Source organism: Chiloscyllium plagiosum, chromosome 7, assembly GCF_004010195.1.
Source record: "Chiloscyllium plagiosum isolate BGI_BamShark_2017 chromosome 7, ASM401019v2, whole genome shotgun sequence".
Lineage (NCBI taxonomy): Eukaryota > Metazoa > Chordata > Chondrichthyes > Orectolobiformes > Hemiscylliidae > Chiloscyllium > Chiloscyllium plagiosum.
The window spans coordinates 25,190,928-25,211,162 of record NC_057716.1 but is presented as its reverse complement, the minus strand read 5'-3'; the positions used below and the strand labels follow the sequence as shown (position 1 = coordinate 25,211,162).

At 41.5% G+C, this 20,235-nt stretch overlaps 1 protein-coding gene and 1 long non-coding RNA gene across 5 annotated transcripts in view; one reads left to right on the top strand and one right to left on the bottom strand.

Annotated features, from left to right (window-relative positions):
• Nucleotides 1-20,235, top strand: part of ccnyl1 (cyclin Y-like 1) — a 67,531-nt gene that overhangs the window by 24,317 nt on the left and 22,979 nt on the right. For all 4 annotated transcript variants that reach the window (XM_043693295.1, XM_043693294.1, XM_043693293.1 and 1 more), the window contains 3 exons: nucleotides 7,841-7,875; nucleotides 16,336-16,436; nucleotides 17,265-17,300. In XM_043693295.1, coding sequence (XP_043549230.1) covers nucleotides 7,841-7,875; nucleotides 16,336-16,436; nucleotides 17,265-17,300 — 172 coding nt within the window. The remainder of the gene's footprint in view (nucleotides 1-7,840; nucleotides 7,876-16,335; nucleotides 16,437-17,264; nucleotides 17,301-20,235) is intronic.
• LOC122551423 overlaps nucleotides 1-20,235 on the bottom strand; it is a 36,120-nt gene that overhangs the window by 7,781 nt on the left and 8,104 nt on the right. The window contains exon 2 of the long non-coding RNA XR_006312099.1: nucleotides 1,737-1,826. This is a non-coding gene — a long non-coding RNA (uncharacterized LOC122551423). The remainder of the gene's footprint in view (nucleotides 1-1,736; nucleotides 1,827-20,235) is intronic.

Sequence of the window (20,235 nt, the reverse complement as noted above, 5' to 3'; positions counted from 1 at the left end):
CTTCAACAATATGGTCCCTCTCATTTGTAAATACTGAAGAAAAGTACTCATTCAAGACTTCTCCTATCTCTTCAGCCTCCACACGCAACTTCCCACTACTATCCTTGACTGGACCTATTCCTACCCTAGTCATTCTTTTATTCCTGACATACCTATAGAAAGCCTTAGGGTTTTCCCTAATCCTACCAACTAAGGACTTTTCATGTCCCCTCGCTGCTCTTAGCTCTCTCTTCAGATCCTTCCTGGCTACCTTATAACTCTCAATCGCCCCAATTGAACCTTCACGCCTCAATTTTACATCGGCCGCCCTCTTCCATTTAACAAGGGATTCCAATTCCTTATTAAACCACAGCTCCCTCACACGACCCTTTCCTCCCTGCCTGACAGGTACATACTTATCAAGGGCACTCAATAGTTGCTCCTTGAACAAGCTCCACATATCAATTGTGCCCATGCCTTGAAGCCTACTTTTCCAAGCCACGCATCCTAGGTCGTGCCTCACCGCATCATAATTTCCCTGCCCCCAGCTATAACTCTTGCCCTGCAGTGCACACTTATCCCTCTCCATCACTGGAGTAAAAGTCACCAAATTGTGGTCACTGTCTCCAAAGTGCTCACCTCCAGATATTACTCGCCAACAGATATTTTTAAATAGTTTCAACACCAATTACTGGCCAAATAATGTTTAAAATGTTCAAATTCCCTAGTTACAACATCTTCGGTGTCTGTGCCAGCACTACTCACTATTACTTTAAGGAGGTGAGCGTTGGGTAATCGCCTAAGTCTTAAGCAGCTCAGAACACAAAGTTTTGTGCATTCCACATTTGGATGAAACCAATATTTTTAAACATAAAGCCGTAACAACTAGGAGCAGGTGTAGGCCTTCTGGCCCATTGGGCCTGCTCTGTCATTCAGTCAGCTCATGACTGATCTTTTTGTGGATTTGGCTGGACTTTACTGCCTACTTACCATAACTTTTAATTCCTTTAAGACAAAGATAGATTTTTGAACAGTAACAAACTTTCAACAAGGTAGCCTCAACTGCTTCACTGGGTAGGAAATTCCATAGATTCACAACCTTTTGGGTGAAGAAGTTCCTCCTCAACTCAGTCCAAAATCTGCTCCCTTTTGTTAGCCTTCTGTGCCTAACTCTTCACTAACATCCCAGTTGTTTGTTGCCAGTGATTTCACAATGGGAATGATCGCCTTCTGCTACCACTTTATGCATGCTTTGGGAACAGTTAAAGCTTAAAGTGGCAACTTTAAATACTTCACTTCCTGGGAACTAATGCCACCTATTTCCACTTTTGCAACATTGCTACTCCTCTGCCACAAAATCTTTGCCTTATCCATTCTTTCGACTTGATCATCCTATTGCCTTTCTGTCACCCAAAACTTCCTGTTGGTCAAAAGCATCAAAATCCTTTTCTACCAAATGTCCAGTTTACTCATCATTGATCTACAGTGGCTGTTGTCCCTCAAAATATTAAATTGAAGTTGCTTGATTTTAACAAATTCGTCATAGTCTTGCTGCACCTTTTGCAGCAACCTTTAACAGCATTCTTTAATCCTTTTTCTCCAACTACAACTGTCATTCTGAATCACCACTGCTGCATCCTTTGATGACGTTGGTTTTCACTTGCTCTGTAACCTCTCTTATGTGACTGCCAGACTCTGCTCCTTTCATGGTCTTCGCAAAAAGCATCTTTTAATGCCAGATTTTGATCATACCTTACCTGTCTCTTTCTCAATGACTTGCATAGCTTTCCTTGGCAGCTTCCATTTGTGAAGTGCCATGGAGCATGTTTCTTCACATTATGAGTGACCTGTGAATAAAAGCTTTTGTTTAAATTTGTTATTCGGCTTATTTTGTTGCATCTTCATCAACATCATTGTTTTTCTTTCTCACCGTACCCATCTCAACATTGGTGCCATGATACCTAAATTTGTATAAAAAGTAATTGATGTTTCTTTCGTGGAATTTTTGGGAATGATATATTGTTTTTCTGATTCAATGAGATTGAAAGTTAGGCTTTTTTAAAAAAAAATGTCTGGGCGCGCTGAAATTCTTGCCTAAATTGGTATGATCTGACTCTGCAAGGAAACCAGGAGGCCAGTGGCTTGACTGGCTTCTCCAGGCAAAATGCTAGGTAAGCATAGGTGACGGTCTCACAGGCAGTCCATTGCTGCACTTGCCAGAGGAAGTGGTAGAGGCAAGGACAATTTCATTATGATAAAGACGTTTGGACGGGTCCATGTGTAGGAACGATTTACAGCGATATGGGCCAAATGCAGGCACATAGGACTAGCTCAGCTTAGGAGACCTGGTCAGCATGGACAACTTCGGTAGTATGACTCCATGACTGCTAGGTAGGTTAGAAGAGTTAGGGATTTCTTTGGAAAGCTCTGACCCATTCTAGGAACCCTTGAGTCAGAACAAAGGGTTTCTGACAGACAACTGTTGCCCCAGCAGAAACCAGAAAATCATCCCAAAGATGTGCCCTTGCATTTAAGAAATATCCAGGCAAACCAAACGTGTCCACTGCAGATTTTTTTCTCTTTTATCAAATACACGTGCAATTGCAGAGATAGATTAAAGCATTTCAAAAAAACCTAAACGAGCAAATAATCTACAAGTTTAAACTAGACCTTTAAGTTCAATTTTAGACAATGTCTGTTGCGTATCCTGCAGTGATATCTCTCATGTCTCTGGGATATTCATACCATAGTTAGGAAGCCACTGGTCTTTCAGGATAATTTGCTTGTAAATTGTGTTTTAAGTTATCCTCCGTATTGGATTGTATCTTTGACCAGGCAAATTCATTTATACCTTTTAAGGGCCAAGATAGTTAAGCCCTCATTATGTTCTAAGATTGCACCACTTTAATGAAAAAATGTCTTGCACTTACATTGTACTTTACATGACTTAGAATGTTCCACCGTGTTCTGCAAACATTGTAGTACGTTTGAAGAGTGCTTCCTGTTGTAATATTGGAAATGTAGCAGCCACATTGTAGACAGCATTCCACAGACAAAACTGTGATGCAAGCCAGATAATTCATGTTAGTGATGTTACTTGAGGGCTAAATGTTACCAAGGGTATTGCAGAGAACTCTCCTTCTCAACTTCAAAGCTGTGTTGAGGAATCTTCAATGGCCAAGCGTGAGGGCAAATGGGACCTTGGTTTTACGTGTCATCCACAAGTTGGCACTCCTGGCAGTACAGCAACCTGTCAGTTCTGCATTCTGAAGATCTGGTGATTGTACGCCTCTGAAAGAAGTGTTGTCTGTTGTTCAGGCTAAAAAATGCTTCTTGTCTTTATGAAAAGTTTAACCTGATTAAAGTTTTTAAGTGCATTTTGCCACAACAGTGAAAATTCAAAAAATGAAAGAGGCAGTGGGTAATAGAAATCATAGAGTCACAGCACAAAAACAGACCCTCCGGTCCAACCGGTCCACGCTGAACATAATCCCAAACTAGTTCCACCTGTCTGCTCCTGGCCCGTATCCGTCAAAACATCTTTGAAGCTTTTACCCTTCCAAATGAAGTGATTATAGTATCAGCATTAGTTTCTGTCAGATATGTTTGGGTAGTAAAGCATGCCATCAAGACAGGACAGTGGTCCTCAGCTCTATGCCATTTTTCCAATAAATGTCATAAGCACTTGTCTTCTGCTGCGTTGGTCAGTGGAGGCTGTAACTTGAATGATAAGTGCTGGCAATCATCCTGTAAACAAGCTCAGTGGTGATGCTTTAACTCGAAGTAAAATCAAAAGTGCTGGAAAAGCTCCAAAGGGCAAGGGAGATTAAAGATGAAGGAATTAGAACAAAATGCAAATGAAGTGGTAATGATTGTAAATGAGAGAGAGAGGGGATGTTAATAGCAGAATAAAGGTCATCTCAGTGTAAAAATATAAGATAGACGTTTGAGCAGAAAATATTGAAATGGAGGACAGAGTTCATGGTCTCAAATTATTAAACCAAATGTTTCAGAAGCTGTAAAGTACCTCATAGGAAATTGAACTGCCAGCTTTTGCTGGGCTCAGTGAAGGAGGTCCAAGATAGAATTGTGAGAGTGACAGCAAATGATGCATTAAAATGTCAAGCAACCAGAAAGGGGTAATGCATATGGATAGAGTGGAGGTGTTCCACTAAAGCAGCACCCAGTCTATGTTTTGTCTCCTGAGCAGAGTGGCAACTGCACTGTGAGAAACAAATATAATGGACTATATTGAAAGAAATGCAAGTAAGTTGTTACTTCACCTAGATGGAGTTTTTGAGGCCTTGCACAATTCAAAGCCAAGGTTTTATATCTTTTGTTGTATGGGCACATGGTGTAGGAGGAAGGTGAGATGTTTGGGGTTTGAAAAGTGGACCTGGGTGTTGTGGATGGAACTGCCCCAGTGTTGATAGGAGAGAGGAGGGAAAGATGTGTTAGATGGTAACGAAATGTTATAAGTCTGGAAAAGGCAGAGAATTACCCTTTCAGTATGAGACTGGTGAGGTGGAAAGTAGGAACCCGGAGAATCCTATAGTAATTCTGGAAGGGAGGAGAAGGGAAAGAGTGAGAACAGATATGGCTCAGAGCCCTGTAAGTGGAATCCTTCTCTGGTGGAAAAAGAGATGCACTGTCAGGGAAGTTAGCCTAATTGGGAACGTGATGTGGAGATGGTGGACAAAGTTTAAAAATCATGCAACACCAGGTTATAGCCCAAAAGATTTATTTGGAAGCACTAGCTTTCAGCACTGCTCCTTCATCAGGTAACTCTGAAGACAGGATCATAAGACACAGAATTTATAGCAGAAGATCACAGTATCATGCAATTTGTTCAATATATCGTTTTAGTTGCACGACACTGTGATCTTTTGCTATAAATTAGGAACAGACATGGCAGAGACAGGGAAAAAAAAAGAGAGAATGGAATGGAGTCCTAAAAGGAAATTGAGTGTGAGGAGTTGAGGTAGCTGTGGAGTCTGGGTTGTCATAAATATTCATAGACACCTATCCCCTAGAAATAGAAACCGAAGTCAACGAAGGGACGAATATGTGATGCACCAGGTTAAGATAAATGAAAGTTGGAAGTAAAATTGACGTTTTTTTTCCAGTTTGGGCAGGAAGCAGTCTGTATACATTCTATAATGGGCCTGTACAAACCCCGTCAAAATATGTTAGGAAAGTAGCCGAGACCCTAACTTTTTCTTATTTTAAAGGTAAATGTGAGGTGCTGTGTTCCAGATGCAATTCAATTGGTCAGATTTCTCAACATTAAGCAAAACACACTTTATTCAAACACTGTAGAAAGAAAGAGGAACTTGAATAATTTAAACTGTTATTCTGTTAGGTTTTCCAATAGAGTTATTTTACAACTGAACAATTAATGTTCTAATGTAGTAACATCCCATAAACATACCCTTGGCAAAAGGCAAATACAGAAAACAGATTGTCTGACATGCAGTCCTCCAGTCCAGGAGAAAACATCAATTCTGAGAGAGAGAGTGTAGCAGTCAGTAGAGATTCACTGCTGAGACCATAGCAACAACTGCTGAAAACTAAAGCAAAGATCCCTGCGTGGGAGCTTGACCACACCTGTTCAGACTGCTTCTATTGTTCCAGCTTTTTAAACAAAAAACCTAAGTCTTCTCGAGTCATTTATCTTCCCATAGACTGCGTGTCACCTGTCCCTCCATCTCTCTCAAAGAAAGCAGGGCAAGGCACACCACTTAAAGCCACAGTATCATCACATTTCATTGATGCATTGGAAAAACATCTTGTAGAGGAAGCCTAAGTAGGACTGGAATAATAAATGTACAATTCACTGAATGAGTAGACCAGCTATAGCCATGCCTTTTACTTGGAGGAAGGATGAAAAGTTAAAGGAGAAATTGTTCCATTAGAGAATGATCTCAACCAAGAGGAAGGTAGTAGTGGATCGGGACTGTCTGGGCCTTTGTTCAAGAAAGAAGCAGAGGGCCCTGATGAGGGATAGAAAGTGTAGAGGAATTGGATGTCCAGGATAAAGAGGAAGCAGTCAGCACTAGGAACCTGGAAATTGTTGTAATGACATAGCATGTCTGGGGATTCAAGACTATAGGTTGGGACAGACTTGATGGAAAGAAAATAAGATAAGTGCAGTGAACTAAGACCAGGATAGTCCTGTTTGTCAATTTTGGGAAGGAGTTGAATGAGCTATTTTTGGTTGGGGGACTGTAAGGTGGGAAGATGTGGGTGGAGGGATCCCAGAGAAGATGAATTCAGTGACGGTCAGGGAACTGTGACAGCTTGATGTTCAGTGATGGGGTCATGGCCAAAACACTGATGAGAAGTGCCTGAGGGTGGGCGCTCAGCAATGCCAGGTGACAACAGCACCACCCTTGGAACCAGGGTCAGACCTGAGAGAATGGAATGCAACAACTTCAGAAGATAGGTTAGATTGGGTAAGGAGTGTAGAGAAATCAAGACAGCCAGTTGCACGCCAGTAGGGTGTGTAACTGACCAGAGATGATGGGACAATATTGAAAATGACTAAATGGATCCATGGAGTGGGGAGCAGATTCCTACCCAAAGAAGTGAGAACTGGGGCAATAGCGATGAAAGAAGAGATCAGCATCGTGCACCGTTTGAGATTCATTGAGATGAAGACATTGAGGGTGAGAGAGATGATGTTAAGTTGTCTAATGAGATGAAGAACTGTATGGAGTGGGGCCAAGAGAGCTTTGAGATAGTGAGTCAGTGCTAATTGAAAGAAATGTGGAGAGTAAATGTGTGGCGGTGCATGGCACTGACTGTCAATCTCAGTATGTGGCATGAACAGCAACTCTAGAAATGTTGTATATCTTGAAGAGATATTTAATCAAAGGTGGATTCTATACGGAAAGGATGGAACTTCAGTTGGAATCCACGCGGGGCAAGATTGAACTCAAATTCTCCTGGTATCATAGCCAACATTTATTCCTTGATCAAGGCCATTGAAGGTCATACTACTTATTTGTCTATGGCTATTTGTGGGTCCTTGCTGTGGGGAAATTGGTTGCCATACAATGATTACCATTGAGAAGTATTTTATTGGGTTGTGAAGTGTTTCAAACACCCTGCAAATGTGAGCAACATAGAAGAATACAGCGCGGAACAAGCCCTTTGGCCCTCGATGTTGCACCGACCTGTGAACTATTCTCAGCTTGTCCCCCTACACTATCCCGTCATCATCCATGAGCTTATCTAAGGATTGTTTAAACCTCCCTAATGTGGCTGAGTTGAATCTAAGGATTGTTTAAACCTCCCTAATGTGGCTGAGTTGACAACATTGGCAGGTAGGGCATTCCACGTCCTTACCTCTCTGTGTAAAGAACCTGCCTCTAACATCTGTCTTAAATCGATCACCCCTCAGTTTGTAGTTATGCCCCCTTGTACAAGCTGACATCATCATCCTAGGAAAAAGACTTTCACTGTCTACCCTATCTGGTCATCTTGTATGTCTCTATCAAATCCCCTCTTAGCCGCCGCCTTTCCAATGAGAACAGACTCGAGTCTCTTGGCCTTTCCTCATAAGACCTTCCCTCCAGACCAAGCAACATCCTGGTAAATCTCCTCTGCACCTTTTCCAATGTTTCCACATCCTTCCTGTAATGGGGCAACCAGAACTGTACACAATGTTCCAAGTGTGGCCGCACCAGCATTTTGCATTGTTTGTAAAAAAAAAACTTGCCGAGCTAGATTGTTTGCAGTTCTTCAGCAGTACTTTATCTGACACATCAAGTTAAAAATTGTAATTTGACTAAAAACAACAACCATTTGCTTTAGTGTACTGACATGTTTTAAATGTGTTTTTTTTTTGAAAAAACAGTGAGAGAGAAGAGGAAAAGCAACCACATAAACCATGTAAGTGCAATCTTTTTAAACATGCTGTCTATTTGCTCCACTATTGAGGCCATCAACTTTTAGTAAAGCTTTAGGATATTATTATTTTTAAAATGGCATTCATCAATTTCAAACCTTTATGAAAATGCCCAAAATTTAACCAGTTTTGTTGTAATGCATTGGTGGATCTGTAATATATCTGTCATTATTTTTTGTATTTAACATTTTTTTTCTTTTTTATTTTAGCATTGCTGTTTAATTAACAGACTGTTTTACATTCTCTGTCTGCTGACCCAAATTATCATATCATTTGTATGATTAATTTAATCTTGCAGTGTGTGTTTTCATTGACGCTCTGATATCAGTGGAGTATATATATATGCATCTCCTCATCCTGAAACTTGCAAAAATGATCTGAATATGTTGGGGGTGGGTAGTTTGAAATAGTTATCTCGCTCAGCACCAACCTGAGCAGCATCAGACTTACAGAAGAATTTTCAAAGCCGCCTTATGTCCAATATACGCATTAGAATTTGGAAGAAACAAATTTCGGTGATTATCAGTGAAGATCATTTTGAAATTAAATTTCTTAAATTATCTGAACTAAGCTGGTAGTGTGAGCTATTAAATCATGTAAGATGTGAAATCACCCTCTAGGAATATAGCATATGAATGCTTACATTTTTGCCACTGATTTTTATTTGATGCTTAATCTGTTTGTTTTAACAGTAGCATAGCAGTTATGCTGAAAGCAAGGTATTTCACAGAAGCACAAATATTTGCTCACTAATTTCTTAGGTGCAATTTCATGGATAACAGTCCTTTGAATTTGCATATAGACTAATGTTAGGAAAGCTGAGCAGTTCACATTAGGAGCTAGGTCTGAGACAATCCAAACCGAGAGAATTCTTTCCTAAGGTCTGATCCCAGATGTGAAATACATTGTAACCATCTATTGGTTCTTCCATTCTTTAAAGGCTTTCTTTTATATAGTTAAAAATCACACAACAGGTTTATTTGGAAGCACTTGCTTTCAGAGCACTGCTCCTTCATCAGATGGTTGTGGAGATTCTTTTATATAGCCTGTCACAACTTCAGAATGTCCTAAACAAGTGACAGAGGCATCACAGGCAGCTGCCTGAATCAAAGATTAGACAGAGGCAGAAAAGAACACAATGCTGCTAGCAATGTATCCACTTGCAGTCTGCTAACTGCTTGCTCCTCCATCCTGCTTGATGCATCCCTCTCTTCTGTACTCCCTCCTGCCTGAGTGTGAAGGAAATAAGGAAGAGGTACAAATAATATCAGCACTGGGAGAAACTGCATGTGCTCCAGTGGATGGAGAAGACACTCCAATCTCGCTCTTGTTCAGCCCTAGGAACTACAGTGGGAGAAAAGGGTTCTGCTGCCTCGCCAGACAATTAGATAGCCAAATCATTCCCAGTAGTTCTAGACAGACTATGCAAATCCATTTATCACATGTAAAACTGACTTCTAATTGAATCAGTTAACACTGTTTGGCATCCCTTTGGAATGTTAAACATTAAGTGGAATTGTTCTCTTTGGTGTTACCACAACTCAGGTGTGAAATGGTGCCCCCAAAAACATCTGAATATCAACAACTAATATTCAAAACAGCTTGAGGTTGCTTATCTAATTTTTGCTACTGCAGCTGATGTTTTTTGTTTCACAGCCAATTGATAACATCTGCCAGGTTTTGGCCTCTTGGGTGAACAACAAAGGAAACCTGACTTTTACTTTGCAGTTGAGTGTTTGGCTGCAATGTTGGGAAATCAATTCACATACTACCATGATTGGGAATGTGCTACAATTAGATGACATGCATTCAGAAGGCTAGGCCCTGCATGACCTATGTATAGCATGTGGACTGCATCAGTTCAAGAAGGTAGCTCAACACCACCACCTCCAAAGGGCAACTAGGGACAGGCAATAAATGCTCGTCAGCCAACAATGTTGTACGTGTGGCTTGAAAAGAAAAGCAAATGTGGGAAAATGACTAGTCTTCACCTACACTCCAGTGCAGTATGGGAGTGTGTACTGTGTTGTTTGAGGTGTAATTGTTTTCCATTCCAAAGACCACATCCATAACATTGCCCATGTGCACCTCACCTCAACTTGTCTGCTGCTGAAACTCTCACTTATGCCTCTGCTGCTTGATAATTCTACGCCGGCCTCCATATTTTGCATTCTGTAAATATAAATTTGTCCAGATTTTTTTTTAGCCTGTGTCTTAACTTGCACCATCAGGTCTGGTTACAAAACATCTCCATTTTTAATTTCTCGTCCTTGTTTCAAATCCCTCCATGGTCATGCCCTTTCATGTCTCTGTTGTAAGAAGTAAGTGAAAATTGAGAGGTGAGAGAGAAGAAGGAACTTAACAATTACAATCATCAAAGAAAGGGTACTGTCAACATATTAGAGCTAAAGGCTGACAGTCTTATGGACTTCTCTGAAGGACTTAAAAGAAGTAGCTACTGAGATAATAGAAGCATTGGGTTCAATTTGCCACAATTCCAGAAAGTCACATTAGATTGGAAAATGATTAATGTAACTCCTCTATTCAAAAAAAAGAGAGGTACCAAAAGCAGGAAACCACAGACCAGTTTTAGAGTCAGAGTCATACAGCACGGAAACAGATCCTCCAGTCTAACTTGTCTGTGTTGACTAGATAGTGAGTCATTACTTGCCCAGTTGGCCTAACATTTGCCATTGGAAAAATGCTGATGCCATTGAGATTATAGTAGGACACTTCGAAAATCTCACTGTAATCAGGTAGTCTTTTTTTTAAGGGACATTATTGTTGACTAATTTATTCAAGTTCTTTGAGGAAATAACAAACCACATGTATATTGGGGACCCTGCAGATGTGATGTACAGTACTTGATTTCTAGAAAGCATTTGATAAGCTGCCATATCTGAGGTTAAGATATAAATTAAGGGATTAGCATGGATAGAGGGTTGGTTAGCTAACAGGAAGCACTGAGTGAGAATAACTTGGCAAGACATAACCAGTGGAGTGCCAATGTAATCAGTGCGGGGGTGTCAACCAATCTACCTTGATGGTTTGGATGAAAGAACCAAATGAAGGATTCTTAAATCTGCTGATGATGCAAAGATAGGGCAAAGAGTAAGGTTGAAGAGAAAATCCAGAGTCTGCAAAGGGATTTAGACAACAAATGGTTAAATGTGAACTTGTCCACTTTTGGCAAGAAGAATGGAGAAGTGTTATATTATTTAAATGGAAAGAGATTGCAGATGTGTGGTAGAAAGGGAACGTGAATCAGGAAAAGGTAGTTTTCAAGTGCAGCAAATGATTCTGAAGACAAATGGGAAGTTGTTTATTGCAAGGTAGATAGAATATAAAAGCAGGAAAGCTTCACCATTATAGTGCAAACACATTTGGATCATTTTGATCTCCTAATTTGAGAAAGGACTTGATTGCATTAGAAGCAGTGTCAGGAAGGTTCATTCAGCTGATTCTGGATATGAAGGTGTTGGCTTATGAGGAAAGGTTGGGCCGATGTCTCCTTGGAGTTTAAAAGTGATCTTATGGAGAGAGATAAGATGCTGAAAGAATGTGAAGGATAGATGCATTTCCTTTTGCGAGAGCGACTAGAACTAGAGGATGCAACTTAAAGGGTCTTCTACATAATCTGGTAATGAAAAATCTGAGGGTGTTGGTCTGTGGAATTCTCTGCCCCAGCAAGCCACAGAGGCAGGTTTACTGAAACATTTTAAGGAGGAGAAAGTGAGGACTGCAGATGCTGGAGTACCAGAGTTGAAAAATGTGGTGCTGGAAAAACACAGCAGGCCAGGAAGCATCTGAGGAGCAGGAGAATCGATGTTTCGGGCATAAGCCCTTCTTCAGGAATGAGGCTGGTGTGCCAAGCGGGCTGAGATAAAAGGTAGGGAGGAGGGAATTTGGGGGAGGGGCACTGAGAATACGATAGGTGGAAGGAGGGGAGGGTGAGGGTGATAGGCCGGAGAGGGGGTGGGGGAGGAGTGGTCGGGAAGAAGATTGCATGTCAAGAGGGCGGTGCTGAATCCGAGGGTTGGGACTGAGATAAGGTGGGGGAGGGGAAATGAGGAAGCTGGAAGAGGGCAAGGACCTGCATGTCATTGGCGGAGTGGAAGGGGGAGCTAAAGTGGAGGTGCAGATGAATTTGCGACAGATATAGAAGGATCCATTGGGGCCTTGGAAGGAGATGAGGGGGGCGGTGTGGGCGCAAGTTTTGCACTTCTTGCGGTTGCAGGGGAAGGTGCTGGGAGTGGAGGTTGAGTTGCTGGGGGGCATGTGAATCTGATGAGAGAGTCGCAGAGGGAGTGGTCTCTCCTGAATGCTGATGGGGTGGGGAGGAAATATAACCCTGGTGGTGGGGTCTGTCAGGAGGTGACGGAGGATGATAAGATGTATCCGGAGGTTGGTAGGGTGGTAGGTGAAGACCAGTGGAGTTCTGTCCTGGTGGCGATTGGAGGGGCGGGGTTCAAGGGTGGAGGTGCGGGAAGTCCGGTCCTTCTATATCTGTCGCAAATTCACCTGCACCTCCACACACAGCATTTACTGTATCCGCTGTACCCGATCTGGTCTCCTCTACATTGGGGAGACAGGCTGCCTACTTGCGGAACGTTTCAGGGAACACCTCTGGGAAACCCGCACCAACCAACCCAACCGCCCCGCGGCTGAACACTTTAGCTCCCCCTCCCACTCCGCCAATGACATATGCAGGTCCTTGGCCGCCTCCATCGCCAGACCTGGCCACACAATGCCTGGAGGAAGAGCGCCTCATCTTCTGCCTAGGAACCCTCCAACCACACGGGATGAATGTAGATTTCTCCTCATTTCCCCTCCCCCCACCTTATCTCAGTCCCAACCCTCGGATTCAGCACCGCCCTCTTGACCTGCAATCATCTTCCCGACAAGCCCACCCCCTCTCCGGCCTATCACCCTCACCCTCACCTCCTTCCACCTATCGTATTCCCAGCGCCCCTCCCCCAAATTCACTCCCTCCTACCTTTCACCTCAGCCTGCTTGGCACACCAGCCTCATTCCTGAAGAAGGGCTTATCCCGAAACGTCGATTCTCCTGCTCCTCGGATGCTGCCTGGCCTGCTGTGTTTTTCCAGCCCCACATTTTTCAACTCCGAAACATTTTAAGGCTGAGTTGGACAAATTCTTGATTAACAATGGAGTCAAGGGTTATGGAGAGCAGCAGAAAAGTAGAGTTGAGATCGGCCTAAATTTATCAAATGACGGAGAAAACATGAAGGACCAAATGGCCTGTTCACACTCCTGATTTATATGCAAGTTTTTTTGCTTTTCTATCAGTTGCTTGCAAAAATTCCATAACACCATTTCGAAGAAGCGGATGGGCGTGCTGTCAGGTTAATATTCATCCAATATTACTTAATAGAGGTTCACTGGTCCTATTTATGTAGCTGTTTGTGAAACCTTACTAAACGTGAAACTAACTATTATATTTCCAACCTTGCAACTGTAACTTCTCTTTTGGATGAAAAGTGCTTTGGGATATTCAGAAGTTGTGAAAGACACTGAATAAATGCAAGTCTTGACTTCAGAGCAAACTATGTCTTTTGATCTCCTGTTTCCTTTTGAGAGTTTTTTTTTGACAACATTGCCAAAAAACTGACTAAAAAAGAAAGATCAATCAAGGTAATTATTATGAACTGCTTCACAAAGATGCCTACTACAAAGCACACTTACTGAAGATAGCATCGGGCTCAGTTATGATAAATCCATGTTTGAACATTCAAATCATTCTTGACTTGAACCTTCTCAACTCTGTAACCTTCTCCAACTTGATAATCCTGCACATTGCTCTGCATTCCTCCAATTCTGACTTTATTCCTACTCTCCCTGACCCCACCATTGGTATCTATGTTTTCAGCTGTCATGGCCCCTAATTTTAGAATTTCACCCTAAGCCTCTTTCTCTTTTTGTTAGCTCCTTTAACAGCCTCCTTAAAACCTGCCTCTTTGCTTAAATCTTTGCTCAACTTTCCTTCTATTCCTTATGGAACCAAACTTTTAGATTTATCTTTTGTCTGGTGGTCCTCCAGTGATATGTCTTTGGATGTTCTACAATGTTAAAAGTGATATAGAAATGCAAGTCATAGTTTTAACATGCCAGGTTGATACATAAAGGACACCCACTTGCAGGAAAAAGCAGAGGATAGTTGGCAGAGTTGGAACAGTATCCCAGCAAGACTCAACAATATTGAGAGAGGAAGTCAGAAAATTTGGACAATGTCCTTAGCTGACCACTGAAATGTCAAAACAGCCTTAAGAGGGAAGAATTATGGGGAGAAGGTGGGGACTGAAGATGAAATAGGAGATCCGCTGTGATCTTATCAAATGACAGAGTGTGTTTGAGAGACCATATGACCCACTCCTGCGGATTTTACTGGTGTTCTTACATTGCAGATCTCAATAATGGAGGACCGTACACTTGGCATTCAGTATTGATTTGTAGCTGAAATATCAGTTTGAGAGTTAAATTGTTTTCGCATTGACTGCTGCTGCCTATATACGATTCAGTTTGCAGAGTGGATTTGGATGCTGTGTATTTAATGTTAAAGCACTACACGAGAAGGCTGATAAAAGATTTGCCATAGGTCAGGAGATACATGCACCTGGAGGTTGCTTCATGCGGAATACTTCATCCAACTACTTGTCTAATCGTACAGATTTCTTTTCTATTTTGAGTAATAAATGAAAGTGTTTAAGGAAATTAGAAAAGCATGCCACGGTGGCTCAGTGGTTAGCACTGCTGCCTCACAGCACCAGAGACCTGGGTTCGATTCCACCTCTGAACTGTGCAAACGTCACGTAGACATTCTCCCCATGGCTGCATGGGTTTCCTCCCACAGTCCAAAGATGTGCCGGTTAGGTGGATTGGCTGTGGGAAATGCAGGGTTACGGGGATGGGGATGGGATGGGTCTGAGTGGGATGTTCTTTGAAGAGTCAGTGTGGACTGGATGGGTCGAATGATCTGCTTCCACACTGTCTGGATTCTATGATGTCATCTTTTTTTAAAATGTCCCTATGATTTTTCATCTGGGTTACGCAAAGCGATGTAGATGAGGTTGATCTTTAATTCTTGGCGACACTGGGATAAACAAAAACATGGCAACGCTATTAGCGAAATGGGGATAGTGTTTAGACAATGTGTCACAATCATGATGGGTCCCACTGAACTCTTCTTAATCGTTCTCTCCTGATACAGTAGCATTCATAGAAAGTTGAAGACCGTTTGTATACCATCACTCTTTGGAAAGTTCTACGGGATGAGCCTTGGTAATTAAAAAGGATTTTCAAGGCATTTTTAAATTATAGATAAATATCAAACAAGGACTATGTTGCAAGTGAGAGAGAATAATGGTTAACTACAAAATTTAACCAAATTTAAAGTGGATGGCAATACTCCAGTCAAGAGGTTGAAGTCAATCTCCATCTCTCAACTATCAGACACTTCTTTGCTCCTACTACAGTCTGGATACTAAGAGTGAAGCTGCCTTTTAAAACTGCTGTGAATATCTGATGGTTTCTCTTCAAGAATATGGGTAAACCCTGCCCAACTCATCCAGGCTGACCAGATGTGCCATTTACCTGCATTTGACCCATACCCCTCTTAAACCCTTTCTTGCAGATGCCTTTCAAATGTTAGAATTTTACCCGCTTCCACCATTTCCTCTCACAGTTCATTCCATACACCCACCACCCTTGTGTCCTTTTAGATCTTTCCCAAACTCTTATCTTAAACCTATTCAGTCTAGTTTTAGATTCCCCTTTCTTGGGAAAAGGCTATGGCTTCATGTTTGAGTGAGGTTATCAAAACATTTGGGGAATAGTAAAACCAAAAGGCTTCTCTCCCCCCCCCCCCCCCCCCCCCCCCACCCGATTCACCAAAAACATAGTTTCATTAAAGGAAAAGCTGTTCAAGTAGATATCATGGTTTCCAATGTATTGTTTCAAGGTCAACAGCAGCTAAGCTTGCAATTATAAAGCATTTTTAACAGAGCAGCACATCCAAAGCTGCTCGATATTGTTAAATAGAACCTGACTCCAAGTCATGGAAAGAAACCAAAAGCTTGGTGAAAGGAGTAGCTTTTAGGGAGTTCTTCAAGTGTCATAGTCGGTATTCCTCCTTCAACCAACGATTGGGCAAATAATAGGCTGTTGGTATTTGCGAGGAGTTGTTTACACAATAGCTGGTGCATGTACCTGTATAATAACTCAATGTATGAGCCGGTTTAAGAAATGTTAATGTGATTTGAGCTACAAAACCAGAGTTATTTATATTAATGTAAATTCTTAATGTTTTGGGCTTTTTCACTGCATGAGATTTGATGCCTATTTTGTGTAGGTTATCAGTGTCCTATGCTGCTGTGCTACAAATCTTTTTCTACCAAACTGATTTGATTTCTTTTTTTATATATACAGGTATCTCCTGGTCAACTTACTAAAAAATACAGCTCATGTTCAACAATATTTATTGATGACAGTACTGTAAGCCAACCTAACTTGAAAAGCACAATTAAATGGTAGGTGATTAACAAGTAAGAATGCCCTTCTGTCAGTTTAGATTTAAAGTAGATGAAATTGGTTGAGTTTCTTTATCTAATTGTGGGGCACCATAAGTTCAAGTATGTTTACTTGCATTATCTTAAACTGTTGTGAGTTATCTGAATGAATTATCCTAGATGTCTGCCCTTCTGCATCATGTGTTGTGGACTCTAGCCTGAGTCTAGGATATACACACATCATTTGGGCTGACCAGCTAGGAGATGCCATTTTTCAGATTAAGATATGGCCATTCTGGCTGTGTGTGGAAGATCCCTTGGTACTGCTTAAAGTAGGGTTTTCTCTTGCTTGTAGCCAACGTTTATTCCATTGCCAGCACCAACAGGGGCAGATTAATTTATCTTTAATCTCCTTCGCTTTTTATGGGATTTTGCCATGTACAAATTGGCTGGTGCATTTGGCTACATAGCAATAATGACTGCACTTTTTAAAAGTAATTTTGTTAGTCTTGAAGTGCTTTGAGGTGTCTGGAGAATGTGATGGCACTATGCCAGTCCTCTCTTTCCAGTCCATTGGCAAGTTACATTACATCTTCAACTGTGATTCATTTATATTTTAAATGCAGATGTAAGTAGATCAGTAAAAGTTCCACAAGGAAGTTTCGTTTGACATTAAGTGAGGGTATGGGGATAGTAGGGAAATGCTGTTTTTTTTTTGAAGGGCAGTTAATGGCGAGAAATGGTGAAAGATTGTATTTGTCAGCCAGGCCATAGTGAAAACTTGTATTTAAATTTGCACATGTTTAACAGCTTTAAGTTTTAATAATTTTTGTTTACCCCTTCCAACAGCGTTACGCTTGCAATATATTATCACACAAAGAACAGGTAATCTTGATTTTCTCAAATTGTTCCTTTATGCACTACTAATTATCTCGTGCCGTCCTTTAGCAGCTAGTTGGTGTGATTTCACCAGAAGCAGGTGGGGTTTTTCTACAAAGTGCACATCACATCATGTTGGTACTCTGTCAGTTATCCATCATCAACTTGCGGGAAGTTAATTTTTAAAAGCTAATGCAATGCGTTGCTTTGGGTTCTCCTGAGAGGTTTTCTGCTCCACTCATTTCTGATATCTGCCCTAAACTATTGTTTGTAATAATTTTTAATGGAGTAAAACTAAAAGGAAAGGAAAGGTTGTCATCTTCATCAACTTGCATTCATATTAGCGCTTCACTATAATGAAATCTTAGATAAATGTTAAAGTAGTGTAAAATGGCCTGTAGAAGAAGTCCGTATTGGAGGAATTTGGTGCTCCTGAAGAGATGTGTTGCTAGAGGTGATTGTAGAGTTAGGGGAGGAGTAAAGCCATGGAGAATTTTCATATGAGGGTGGAAGGTTTAGATTGAGGGCTTTCTGCTCTCGAAGCAAATTTTAGGTCAGCAAATAGTGGGCATTAGGGTGATAGATGAATGAAACAAGTTATGATGCGGACAGCATCAAGATGGGAAACTGGCCAGGAGAGTATTAGAGTAGTTAAATCAAGATATGGCACCTTCGTACAATTACGACGTCCTTGTCATTGTTTTGGCTGGGATGGCAAGTGTACGTAACAATGTAAAGCTTTAGGGAAAGCAAACAAAATCCAGGCCAACTGTGCAAGTGTGAAGTCTGGCCATTTTCTGTGTGACCTCTTCAAATGATTTGGGCCACATAGATCTTCTGGACCAGTTGCAGTCAACGTTGAGGTTGTAGGTGGCAATCTTCCAGTCGTGGGCGGCACGGTGGCACAATGGTTAGCACTGCTGCCTCACAGCGCTAGAGACCCTGGTTCAATTCCCGCCTCAGGCGACTGACTGTGTGGAGTTTGTATATTCTCCCCGTGTCTGCGTGGGTTTCCTCCGGGTGCTCCGGTTTCCTCCCACAGTCCAAAGATGTGCAGGTCAGGTGAATTGGCCATGCTAAATTGCCCGTAGTGGTAGGTGAAGGGTTAAATGTAGGGGTATGGGTGGGTTGCGCTTCGGCGGGTCGGTGTGGACTTGTTGGGCCGAAGGGCCTGTTTCCACACTAAGTAATCTAATCTAATCTAATCTCATCTAATCTCATCTAATCTAAAGTTACACCATTTCTAAATTGAAGAGATAAAGTGACCATGAACTTACTGCATGAGTTCCAGAAATCCATTATTCTCTGGGAAAAGAGCTTTTTCTGACCGAATTGTGCACTTAGCTAACTTGAATGATACCTCAACTATATTTGGTTGAACCAATGCAATCTTGACTTATAAACCAGAAGAAACAAAATTCGCATGAAAACTGAGAATTTGTGGCATTTGAGAGTTTTCTGGATGAATATCTCAAGGCCTGAATTAGCATTGCCCAATAGGTAATGGTCTTGTAAAGGCTCTGGGTGGATCAATTGTTATGATGTAATTTTAATTCCGTTTGAGCATGTTTTACTTAAATCGAAGCCAGGGTTCAATCTGACCAAAGAAAACTGCATTAGTATGAGGGTCAATTTCAACTGAGAAATTAGTTTAAAACACTTGATAAAAAAGCAATGGCATATTTTTAAAATATTAATGCATAACAAATAGTTTATTCCCTTGAAGAATAAAAACCCCATTGGAAAAGTAGTTCATTTGTGATTATTAAAATAATTTAAAGATGGGAAATAAGGCAGGGCAGGTGACTGAGGTGTCAATGGGGGAGCACTTTGGGGCCAGCGACCATAATTCTATTCATTTTAAAATAGTGATGGAAAAGGCTAGACCAGATCTAAAAGTTGAAGTTCTAAATTGGAGAAAGGCCAATTTTGATGGTGTTAGGCAAGAACTTTCAAAAGCTGATTGTAGGCAGATGTTCGCAGGTAAAGGAACGGCTGGAAAATGGGAAGCCTTCAGAAATGAGATAACAAGAATCCAGAGAAAGTATATTCCTGTCAGGGTGAAAGGGAAGGTTGGTAGGTAAAGGGAATGCTGGATGGCTAAAGAAATTGAGGGTTTGGTTAAGTAAAAGAAGGAAGCATATGTAAGGTATAGACAGGATAGATCGAGTGAATCCTTAGAAGAATATAAAGGAAGTAGGAGTATACATAAGAGGAAAATCTGGAGGGCAAAAAGGGGACATGAGATAGCTTTGGCAAATAGAATTAAGGAGAATCCAAAGGGTTTTTACAAATATATCAAGGACAAAGGGGTAACTAGGGAGAGAATAGGGCCCCTCAATGATCAGCAAGGCGGCTTTTGTGTGGAGCCACGGAAAATAGGGGAGATACTAAATGAATATTTTGCATCAGTATTTACAGTGGAAAAGTATGGAATATATAGACTGTAGGGAAATAGATGGTGACATCTTGCAAAATGTCCAGATTACAGAGGAGGAAGTGCTTGATGTCTTGAAACGGTTAAAGGTGGATAAATCCCCAGGACCTGATCAGGTGTACCTGAGAACTCTGTGGGAAGCTAGAGAAGTGATTGCTGGGTTTCTTGCTGAGATATTTGTATCATCGATAGTCACAGGTGAGGTGCCGGAAGACTGGAGTTTGGCTAACGTGGTGCCACTGTTTAAGAAAGGCGCTAAAGGCAAGCCAGGGAACTATAGACCGGTGAGCCTGACCTCGGTGGTGGGCAAGTTATTAGAGGGAATCCTGAGGGACAGGATGTACATGTATTTGGAAAGGCAAGGACTGATTCGGGATAGTCAACATGGCTTTGTGCGTGGGAAATCATGGCTCACAAACTTGATTGAGTTTTTTGAAGAAGCAACAAAGAGGATTGATGAGGGCAGAGCAGTAGATGTGATCTATATGGACTTCAGTAAGGTGT